Genomic DNA, 11,971 nt, shown 5'->3' with positions numbered 1-11,971 from the left:
CTAGCTCTATGCTAACTGCTGTCGATCCATCTCACAGCCATATAAAATAGTGCGGTGGGAGCTGTGGTTCACGGTGGGGCAGCTACCTGTCCTGTTGTAAACAAGCCTAGCAAACTAATGTCTTTCTTCAATCTGGATTTGTCAAGTTTTTCTTTAGCCATGTCACTTTTATTTGGGCATGAATAGATGTTTATGCCCTGTCAGGCATGTCATGCACCACTTAAAACCTGTGTCCCAGACACATTCTTTTAGTTTCAGGTGATGAGGTCAGGAAAGAATCCCATGCATGGACCACAGATACATGATCTTGTGGAAGGACTGGGTACTTGTTTTAGAAACTGGCTTACTGGTCTATAGCCTATTTTCTTTTCTTTTCTTTTCTTTTCTTTTCTTTTCTTTTTTTTTTTTTGAGATCGTGGAAAGTTATTACAACTCTTGGCGCTTTGTTTTACTCTTTGAAAACTGCTTATAACCACTGTGCTGAGCTGTGGCAGTGTCTTTGTCATGAAATTTCCACCTAGTAAAGACTTGGTGTGTCATAGAAGGAAGCAGCCAGTGTGAAAACTTAAAAGATTAAACACACACCAAGCAAAAACCTCCTCTATAGTTACCTATGAAATATGGCCTAGAACATCAAAAAGCACAAAACAAAACAAGCAAACCCTATCACATCAGCAATGGAGACACAAGTAATGTTCAAGTATAAAACATCCCACTGACTTTGGTTAGTTATTTTTAAACTCTTGTCACCTCATTACCATCAGGGAAGTCACATCAAGACTCTTATGCCCAAAGCACGTTAACTAGTAGCTTCATGGCTAGTTGTACACACTATTAGGGGATTTTAAGTTGTACCTGAGTACTTACGGGTATTAGCACATTCAAAAAATATGGGTATTAGGGTAGGAGATATGGCTCAACAGTTAAGAGCACTTGTTCTTGCATAGTGCCCAGGTTCCATTGTCAGAACCCTTATGTTGGTTTACAACCAGAACTTCAGATCCTGGGTTTGCTCAATGAGGCAAGCACATGCACTCAGGCAAAATATTCATATTCTTGACATAAGTCTTTTAAAAGGAAAAGAAAAAGTTTCAGAGGGAAGCTTCCATCGCTACTTGCACTGAGACAATAAATGGAAACCTCTCTTACTCATGTTAGTGAGGTATCCAGCTAAATCCAGCATTCAAGAGGCTCCAGGAGTCCCTGGACACACCGGCACAGTCCTTCCTAGGGAGAAGCTCCACCCTCAGGGGGAAGGACTGGAGGTGATTGGCAGATGCAGGTTGGGCACTAACAGAAGGGTGGGCAGCCGGTGCCGGAAGTGACGAACCCAGGAGGCGACTTTCTGTTCCGAAGCTGCGGGCGCGGTTTTGGAAAATAGCACGTCAGAGTGGATTTAGGCGCTGTCCTGTTTTCCGATCTGCGTTTAGGTACACTTATTTGTCACCAAGTTCTGTTTGGCGCGGTGTCGCAGTTCGGAGCTGTCTCACAGCATCCCAGAGAACGACAAACCTTGGGTCCTGCTCATTCCAGAACTCAGCCCTGAAAGGCATTCTTGTGCTCGTCCTTTGGCTAGCAACGCTGAAATTCGAAAATAAAGACTGCTTCCCAACATTTTCTTGGACAACTTAAAATAGAAAAAACAAAAGAATGTATGTATTTCCAAAGATATCTTTGAGACCTGACGTTGAAAACTATCTCAGAGAGAGCTTTTTGAACGAGGAGGTAGGTCACGTACATAGATAGATGTTTGCCAAAATTCCAATACAACTTCTGGGGAAGCAGAAAGAAGGGTAATCTGTGGTTAGTTTTAGCCACTACTCTGTTGGAATCTTTAAAAATAATGTTTTTTTGTTTTTTTTGGGGGGGGGTTTGGTTTTTGTTTGTTTGTTTTTGACACCATTGATCCTACTGAAATGGAGATAAATATATGTGCTCACATTTAGATGTAAGACAAAAGAAAGTGTTATGTGCCCGTCAGCCCCTAATACTGAAGGGGTAGCAAAATCAACTGGAGAAGTTCCTGGCCACACAACTCAAGACTTCCACAGTAGATGCACCTGTTCTGTTAAAGCACACGCTCTTGTACTTACTCAGGTGAACAGGGCACTCTATGAGTGCCTCATTAAATGCCATCAGTTGTTTGATTGCAAACAGTTACATTTTAGTCTAATAAATCTTGGTAGAATGATTTGGTTTCATTTTTAAGACGACCAGGATCTAAGCAGTCCTTTTACTCATCTAAACTGACATAACTGTCAAACAACTAGAGTTCAGATATAATGATAAAAAAGTCAGTTTTAGTAGCTGTCTATCCATCCATCCATTCATCCATCCACCCATCCATCCTTCTTTCATCTATCTATTGAAACAGGGTTTCTCCACATAGTAGTGGCTATGCTGGAACTCATATGGTAGACTAGATTGGTCTTGAGTTTGCTGTGATCCACCTGCCTCTGCCTCCTGAATGCTAGGATTACAGGCATGGAATCCACTGAACCTTATTGGAAAGCGTTGGTTTTTCATGAGTTAACTCAAGTTAATTCTTACTAATAAAGCTTAATTTATTCTGTGAAAATTGAATGGGTTATAAGTACTTTTGAAGGTTGTTTTGGGGCATCAACCTTAAGTGAAAATCACTACATTGGTTTGGCAGGCATGTCTTAAAAAGAGTGTTAGTTACTTGGTACTGGGCATACTTAGCACAGAAATTTCCAGTGAATATCAATTGCCTTCTAGTGAAATATCCCTGAATTCTCTAACCACCTTACCCCAACCCCTTGGCAACTTGGATGTTTTTCTAAGTTTTTGGTTCTCTAGCAAAATTGAATCCACTGAAATTCTTTTTAGTGTTATTGGAGCTGAGATTTTTTAAAACTTATTTCTACATTTCATAATTTCCAAATATTGTTCACAGGATAATATATGGAAAGAGAAAGTATTTTATGCTTATTTCAAGGGGTCTTAGGAAGTATATATTGGGAGGAAGGGGAACATTCAGCAGTCAATTTCAACTGTTAGAATGATGAACATTATTTTATGAAGGATTAATACAATCTTTAAGGTCATCTCCTTTCTTTCCTTTTTCTTTTTCTTTTTCCTTTTCTTTTTCTTTTTCGGTTTTTCAAGACAGGGTTTCTCTGTGTAGCCCTGGCTGTCCTGGAACTCACTCTGTAGACCAGGCTGGTCTCGAACTCAGAAATCCGCCTGCCTCTGCCTCCCAAGTGCTGGTATTAAAGGCGTGTGCCACCACACCTGGCTGGTCATCTCCTTTCAAAATCTACAAGGTATGGCAGCTTAAATGAAGAAAGGCCATCCCATTTGTAAAACAGTTTGGGAAGGAAAGAAGTAATATCAATTAAACTAAGTCTTAAGTTTAACTTAACGTTCCTCAGTCTGGTAATACTGATGCCTACACACTGAAGTTGAGACCCGGGTTGTTCTTACCGCAGGCTGTGTCTGCTTCAAGCAGACAAGAAGCAGAAAGGAAGTTTGAGACTCTGCTGCTTCGCTTGTCACACCCTCCGTCGTTGACAACTGTCAGAGTGAATACGCATTTAATCTCAGTTCAGCATGTCAGAGGTCTGCTGCTTGAAGAGCTTCAGAAGGTTGGTGCAAGTGTGGTGTGCTGGGCAGTCACACTTCTTTTTTTTTTTTTTTTAAAGATTTATTTATTTCATGTATGTAAGTACACTGTCGCGGTCCTCAGACACACCAGAAGAGGGCATCAGATCCCATTACAGATGGTTTTGAGCCACCATGTGGTCACTGGGAATTGAACTTAGGACCTCTGGAAAAGCAGTCTGTGCTCTTAACCACTGAGCCATCTCTCCAACCCCAGCAGAAACACTTCTGTTCTTTCTCCACAAAATCCCATGAATAATAGGATAGTCTGTTGTTTTAAACTTGCAAATATCTGGAGTTTATTGTTCTCATATAATTTTAAACAGGCATAGTGGAAGAGTTAAACAAATATATTTGAGAAGTAGGTGTTCAATTAAATCATAATCATCTATATGATATGTCGACAACATTTCAATTGTACATGTCAAGTATATGATGTTACTGTAATTCATAATATATACTCAAAATAGCACTGTATTAAATAGAGATTTAAACATTTGTGGATATTCCAGTTGCATAGATAAGAAAATTAAGTTATGAAAGTTTTTTTAAGGTTATATAGTAAGAAATGAGGTTAGATTGAGTCTAGAACTCTTGATTCTAAACTTATTAGGATATTAGTATTTAGGCTAAGTTTCTAAGCCCTGTGGGCTTCATTATTAAAATATATATAGAGGTTCCTTCAATCCTTAAACCTACTTGCATAATGAGCAACATGTATAAATTAGGATTGATTGTACATTTAAGATGCGTTCATATATGAGGATGCCTGCTAAGTAACTGTAGAATTACATGTGTTTTTAAAATGTTTTTGAGTGAGCCAGTGAGTTTATCAGGCATACTTATAGAACGTGGGTGAGAGGTCCTTATTGGAAAGTGGCTGGCTCTGAACAGGCACTGCAAAATCCCACCCCATCATGGGTGATGAGCTCGTAGAAGCTGCACCATGGAGACACACTTGCAGTTCACCACCTCAGGAGTGTATTAATTGTGGTTAATTGAATTAAACATATATGTCTTTTGTAAAATGCAAGAATAGGACAAAATGAAGAATATGGTTTTAAGATTTTTAACCAATATGTTCTGTCAGTATTGCTCATGTTCTAGATGGAAACAGGATTGTAAAGTGACATTTTAGTGGTATAAGCAGAAAAGTAGTATTGGGTTATGTTGTTTATATTGGGAGCATACTGTTTATATTGACACTTATGTTGTTTATATTGGGAACATACTGTTTATATTCTTATGTTGTTTATATTGGGAACATACTGTTTATATTGACACTTATGTTGTTTATATTGGGAACATACTGTTTATATTGATTCTTATGTTGTTTATATTGGGAACATACTGTTTATATTGATTCTTATGTTGTTTATATTGGGAACATACTGTTTATATTGATACTTAGGTTGTTTATATTGGGAACATACTGTTTATATTGATACTTATTTGTTGTCAGGAACTTTGTATTTTTTGACACTGTACTCTGAAATTTGTCTCCAAAGAAATGTAAGACTGGAGGGAAATTGCCAACAGAGGCATTTGCTCAGGAATCACATCAACATGTGGTTATAAAATATTCAAAGTCACATAACTGTAGGGTGTAAGGATATCTGCTTCCATCTAAGTTTCATATAAATTAAAAACAAGACAAACATGATTACAGATCCAATTGTGTATCACTGACTGTGATATGAACACAGCAATTAGAATATTAGTATGTTATAGGCCACTGGCATTGGTTGAATTTTCTCTTTTGTGTGTGTGCACTTGTGTGCATATGTGTGCATGCCTGTGAAGGTCAGAGGTCACCAACTTCCCCAGGTTGGGGTTTGCTACCACTCTTGGCTTTGTTTCTTCAACCCCAGCATAGGTTCTAGGGGTTAAGCTGAGGTCCCAACGCTTTCATGGCAAACACTTTCCTGACTGCAGCACCCCAGGCCCCTTCCTTTCTCTTTAATCTCATCATCTTCATGGTATCTGCCATACCCTGCTCTCTTAGAGGATAGTTCTATAATGAGGTTGTGCTAGGTGAAGATGTTATCAGAAGAACCAGGTAAGACTGAGGATTCACCTCAATTTTAAGAACTGCCTAACATATACAAGGCTCTAGTTTTGAGTCTCAGCACTATAAATACAGCTTCCCGAAGCCCACGTGTAACATGTGATGTGTGATATTAAGACTTAGTATAATAATTAAACAAAACATAAAGATGTTTCCTTATTGATATTGATTCTGTTGTTGAGAGTAATAAGAGATATAAAATATAATCAGCTCCTTTAAGCAATCAAAAATTATATATGCACAGCCACACTAGGAAAGCAACTGTTTCCAGAGTATTGAAAGGTATGGGACAAATCTAGATTGCTTTTATTTCTAACAACTGTCCTACTCTGGTATCTTAGTCTGATAGAATAGGATAGAGTCACTCTCGACTTCCGGTCCTTTTCCTTACAGTTAAATTGAGACAAGGGGCTATTGAGATGGCTCAGTGGGATAGGGCACTTGTTGTATAAGCCTGGTAACCTGAGTGGGATCCAGGAACCACATAAAAGGTGGCTGCTGGGAAAGCCAACTCGGTAGAATTGTGCTTTGACCTCCACATGCACACGGAGCCACACACACACTTCCACTTAGACACACAAACTAATAGAATAAATCAACATAAATAAATCTGAGCAGCAAAGCCCAAGTGGTTGTCCCTGGATGGGAAACTAATAGACCAGAGCCTAGCTCTAGAGGGAAAGGGGCTCAGGAGGGCGGGACTGGACACTTCCTTCTCCTTGTACCCCAAACTGTGTGTGCCCAGAGTAGCTCAGAGGGAAATGGTTGGTGTTCTGTGCTCCCGTTTCTCTGGTCCACTTACTGGGATTTAAGAATTTTAACGTCCCTTAGCTAGTGAGAAGGAAGAAGCTAGAAACTTTCCATAGTAGAGTTGGTACGGTAAGGTGGTGAGACCTCTGGAGAGTTATGTAGAAGTGTACAGTGTACTCCAGTGATTCCACTCCAAGGACCCTATCTGAAAAGGTAAAGCTTGTGTCCACAGACTTCTGGCCATGAGTTTACATAGCAGCATTATGTTTAGTAGTGAACGGGGGATACGATCCCACTAGTGACAGACCAGTATCACAATGTAAGCAATGTGAGTAGCTGGTCAGCAATGTAAGTGGTTAGTAGCATATACAAGGACAGGAATTAACCTTAAGACTTGAGGTAAGACAAGAGCTGTCACATCTTCTATTACATAAAATGATTAGGAAATGTAAATTAATACATTGCCTAGGATGACAATGTGGGATGCTGGTGAATGCTCATGGAAGACTTTTCTGGGAGAATGGTAGTAACCTGAAACTGGATTGGGGTGATGATTGTACAGTTCCTCACCTGTATGTGGAAAGGAGGTTTTAAAAAAGGCAAGGGTACAGGGGTGGAGTGGTGTGGTAGGTAAGGGTGCTTGCTGCCAAGCCTGGTGACCTATGTTTACTTTGTTATTGCTTAAAAGTAAAGGGTAGAGGAAAGAAACTGAATGACATTGGGCAGTGTACTTGGCCTGAGAAAAACAGTTCATTTGTGTTGCTATGTGGGGCAGTCGCTTGCATGGTTTTCTTTTCATATCAGATTTACTTTTTCTGATGGAAAAGGAAGAGAAAGATGTTGACATGACAGATTTGTCTCTATGTAAAATAATTTCTGTAGGGTAAAGCAGAAATGCACGATAAAATTCATCTCCTCCTTGGAAATATCTCATTACAGTAGTTTCACTATATGCTTATCAAATGATGAAGCAGAGAAGGGAGGGAAAGGGGTTGACTCCAGGGAGAAAGGGCTGAGTGTGGTCATAGTCTGAAATGTCTTTTGGGAGGAGTAGGAGAGATCCACTGAGTGTGGTCATAGTCTGAAATGTCTTTTGGGAGGAGTAGGAGAGATCCACTGAGTGTGGTCATAGTCTCAAATGTCCTTTGGGAGGATAGGAGAGATCCACTGAGTGTGGTCATAGTCTCAAATGTCCTTTGGGAGGAGTAGGAGAGGTGTTGGCTTTGTGAAGTAAAATAAGGAATTTTTTCTCACTTTTACACACTTCTAATTGGTGTGGATTCTGCCAAGTGACACAATGAGTCTTTTTATTACTCGTTCAGGTAGTATGGGAGAATTAGTAAGTAGGTAAAGCAAAGCCTTCACGCAGACACTTCTCAGATATTCGTGTATTTTCTCCCACAGACTACACATGGTACCTGTTCTCTTATCTACCGTCTGCACTTTATCATGATGATTGGAGTCTAATTCAGCCTGCATTAGAATTGGCCATTTCATGTTCAGCAACACATTTTCAAGAAAAAAATAACCCTGGTGTATGTTGATAGGTAATTTTACGTGATATGAACACAGGCACCAAAGTTGAGCTCAAACTTGTAGTGTATCTGTAGGATTAGAGATGCCAACAGTGAGTCATGTGAGGTGTGCCAGTAGCTCTTTGGCCCTGCATGTATTTCTAGTCTAACCAGCTAAGTATAATAGATTTTGAAAATTCCGACCTTCTAATAAAAGTATTTTTGATATCAGTAAAATTGACGTGGTAGCCAATGTTGGTGGTATTTGTCATATTTAGTAATTTCGCAATATAGACTATTATCTTTACTATCCTATTCTGAAACTTTCTAAGTGACTCTCCATGGGTGTGGGTTAGGATTGATCAGGTATCACTTACTGGATAGCTCAGCTCCCTGTACTCAGGGTTGTCTTTCCTCATCTTCAGTGCTAGGATTACAGATGCACACCACTGGACCCAGCTTAGAAAATGGTGCCTGCATGTAACTAAATAGAATATATATTTTCAGAGTAAGTCACTTAAACATGGTTTGTGTTTTTAAAATTGAACAGTACACAGAACTAAATCCTGTAAAGAAGTCCGAGCTGGGTGTGCTAACCTGTGCCTGTAACTTCAGCCCCTGCAGAATGTGAGACAGGAGAATTGAAAGCTTGAGGCATGTGTGGGCAACATAGGGAGATTCAAACTCAAAATTCAGCACTTGCTAGTATGTCCAGCCCCTAATACTTCTCCCCACTACCATAAGGATGATACTGACTCAGAGCAGTAGTAGTTAGAAGTGTGTTTGATGTTACAGCATTCCATGAAGGATGTTGGAATAGGCCTAAATCAAGTTGCCCACAGTGGGAGGGGGTGACACGATGAACCCTGTGAGGTTTACCAATTGCACTGGGTGCTCTCTCCTTGTGTGCATGGTAACACGGGGAAGCCTGTGAGGTGTACCACCTGCACTGGGTGCTCTGTCAATGTGTGTGTTTGTTCTTAACAGCAGTTTGGTGAATCCAGCGTTCCTGTTCTTCAGCATCCAGCCCTCCCGGATGTCTTGCTCATCCCCATGACTGGACCAAGGTTTGTAGCTGTTTCTTTTTCCCTTTATTCTCCTAAATTAAAATTTATCCCAGCCGGGCGTGGTGGCGCACGCCTTTAATCCCAGCACCCAAGAGGCAGAGGCAGGCGGATTTCTAAGTTCCATGCCAGCCAGGGAAAAAAGTGAGTTCCAGGACAGCCAGGGAAACCCTGTCTCGAAGAAAAAAAAAAAAATTTATCCCAAAATGTTTGCTTTTATGCTATAAAGTATTTAAACTTGAGTAATGGTAAATATAAAAATCCTCATGTTGCTAAAACTTTGAACTACTTTGGTAGTAATTAAACAATGGAAATATACACACACATATGTCTATGTGTGTATATATATGTATACACACACATATATGTGTGAATGATGTATATTAGCTTGGGAAACGTTCTTGTATTCTTCCACTCTACCAGACAACCCAGGTTGATTCTCTTCAGTTCTGAATCAGTGAGTGCAGTAGGTGATGGGCAGTGATGGGCAGAGGCCATTTAGTTTACATTTTTTATATGGATGCAAAATTGCTGTTGATTAGGTTCAGTTTTTGGCTGTCTCTCATTCTGAACTAATAATCTTACTTTCATTTAATTCCCCCCTCCTCTGTTTTTCTCCTCACGTACAGTATGAAGTATGCAGATAGAACTGGCTTCCCAGGCTCAGTCCTCTGGCCTCAGCTTCTCTGCACTGGGTTTGTAGGCACACCTCAGCACACCCAGGTTCATTTTGTTCATTAATGATTAGAATTTCAGTAGCCTTTTTTTCTTTTTTCTTTATGAAAAACAAGACAGTTTTCTCATTGTTTTCAATGTGATGCAGTGACGATTTGAGAGTTGTGTAAATAGGTCTGCAGAGTTAGCGCTCATGATGATCTACTGTTCAGATATTTCTGCTAGCCCTGGACTTGAACTCTGTTTTAAGAAAGGCCCGTTGCCAATAGTTTATTACGTAAGTTGTCTGTCTTCCTGCTCTGTCTCCTTTCTCAAGTGGGAACTAAAGCCTTTGTTAGCTACAGGGTTGTGGCGAGACTTCAGTAATTGATCAGAATAGTGCATGCATGGTATATTGTATAGATTCATCAAGAGTTAGCAGTTTTTACCATCTTCTAACTAAATGTTATTTCAGAAACCTTGCTACCATTTGTTTCCTAACTAAAAATGGTTACTGTTATTATTTTGTATTTTCATTGTTCTTTCTCTCTTTTTTGTATTTTTTTTTAAGATTTGTTTATTTATTATATGTAAGTACACTGTAGCTGTCTTCAGACACTCCAGAAGAGGGCGTCAGATCTTGTTACAGATGGTTATGAGCCACCATGTGGTTGCTGGGATTTGAACTCTGGACTTTTGGAAGAGCAGTCGGGTGCTCTTTACTCACTGAGCCATCTCACCAGCCCCTCTTTTTTGTATTTTTAAGTGTACTTAAAGATAACCATTTGAGGTATTTTCTCTTTATTACCCCTCTTAATGTGTCTTTTTCTTATCACATTTGGCCACTCAGCTGGATTCCAGAAGGGCAGGTGAAACCAGAGCAGTTGAGAGAGGCAGGCTCTGAGCAGCGGAGGACTGTTCGGTTTCTCCTAAGACTATAGCAGCTGCGGGCTTGGGATGAGGGTAGTGATTAGAGCTGCAGCTTAGAAACAGTAACACCAACAGAGGTTACTCATCAGTGTGTCCGGAAACACACTCACTGCTTGTACTATAAGCATTTAAAAATAAATGGGAAGTCTTACCACATGGCAATTCTCACAGTAAAGGTGTTCATGAAGCTTATTAGAAATATAACTTTGTAGCCATATATTTGGCATTCATTTCATTTCTTAGATCAGGTAACAAGTGAAATTACAAGACATCTTTTTCTCAAGAAGATGACTTGCCGGGCGTTGTGGCACCCGCCTTTAATCCCAGCACTTCTAGTTTGATTATCTAGGGGTATCTCATTCAAGTCTTGACATGAAAACACCTAGTGTCATACCAAGACTTTAAGGCATCTCTAGGCAAATACATATTGCTCGGGATTTGTTAAGTTTGGAGCAACTGTGGTTCTTCTCCAGATATATCTGTGTGAGTAGAATATCAATGGTGAATCTTGATAGAATGCTAAGAATATTTTGATGTTGTTCCTTTGGTTTTTAGTGATAGATTTCATTATGCTGCTCAGGCTGCTTTTTAAAAGTAGGTCCAAGTTATCTGCTGATTCAGCTTCCTGATTTGCTGGGTTACAAGTCTCGGAGGGAGCACTGTGACTAACTGTGGGTTAAGATTGACGGTGGTTAGCATGTCAGGGGAGTGATGCATGGTGTCCTGATCTGCAGGTGGAGGAGTGAGTCTCCGTAGGAAGGATGCACAGGGGGAGTAGTGTCAGTGCATGGGACCAGGGCAGGGTGACATCAACAAGGGTTGTGAGATCTGCTTACCAGGGGTCACAGGAGAAAGAGGAGAACCATGGAGATAACTCCACAGTGAGTGGCGACAACACAGGAGAAATAGTGCCAACCAGAGACGCTCAGTAGACATTAGGTGCTCAGAACTGTTGTTGAGAGCTGGCCAGGTGAAGACCTTCTTGGTGTCAGAAGCCTTTTCCCTGTTAGGATCGATGCCAGGATTCTAGTGCTGTGAGAAAAGTGTAATCTGGATGTGAGACATTGGAGAGCCCCAGGCTGGGCAGGAGTGAAGGAAATGAAGAAAAAGGATGTCTCCTCCATTTAACTGAAAATATTCAACAGTATAGCACATTGGAAGAATTTACATTCCCATTGTAGTGTTCACACTTCAGGGTGTGCAGGCAGTGCAATCTGCGTAACATTGATGCTGTTAGGGAGACAGTGATGCCTGTGAAATGACCACGCAGCTTTTCGTGCCGCACTCCTTCCTTCCACCAGAGGGCCCTCTTTTTCAGTCTCTCTCTCTCTCTCTCTCTCTCTCTCTCTCTCTCTCTCTCTCTCTCT

General features: G+C 40.4%; 1 protein-coding gene across 1 annotated transcript in view; it reads left to right on the top strand.

The window, feature by feature from the left end:
- Positions 1–1,368: 1,368 nt before the first annotated feature.
- Positions 1,369–11,971, top strand: part of Nsun6 (NOP2/Sun RNA methyltransferase 6) — a 60,028-nt gene continuing 49,425 nt past the window's right edge. Inside the window, exons 1-3 of the mRNA XM_021195103.2 lie at positions 1,369–1,725; positions 3,453–3,608; positions 8,944–9,023. Of these exons, the coding sequence (XP_021050762.1) occupies positions 1,651–1,725; positions 3,453–3,608; positions 8,944–9,023 (311 nt within the window). The 5' untranslated portion in view covers positions 1,369–1,650. The remainder of the gene's footprint in view (positions 1,726–3,452; positions 3,609–8,943; positions 9,024–11,971) is intronic.

Source organism: Mus pahari, chromosome 3, assembly GCF_900095145.1.
Source record: "Mus pahari chromosome 3, PAHARI_EIJ_v1.1, whole genome shotgun sequence".
Lineage (NCBI taxonomy): Eukaryota > Metazoa > Chordata > Mammalia > Rodentia > Muridae > Mus > Mus pahari.
This window is presented reverse-complemented; position numbering and strand designations above follow the sequence as displayed.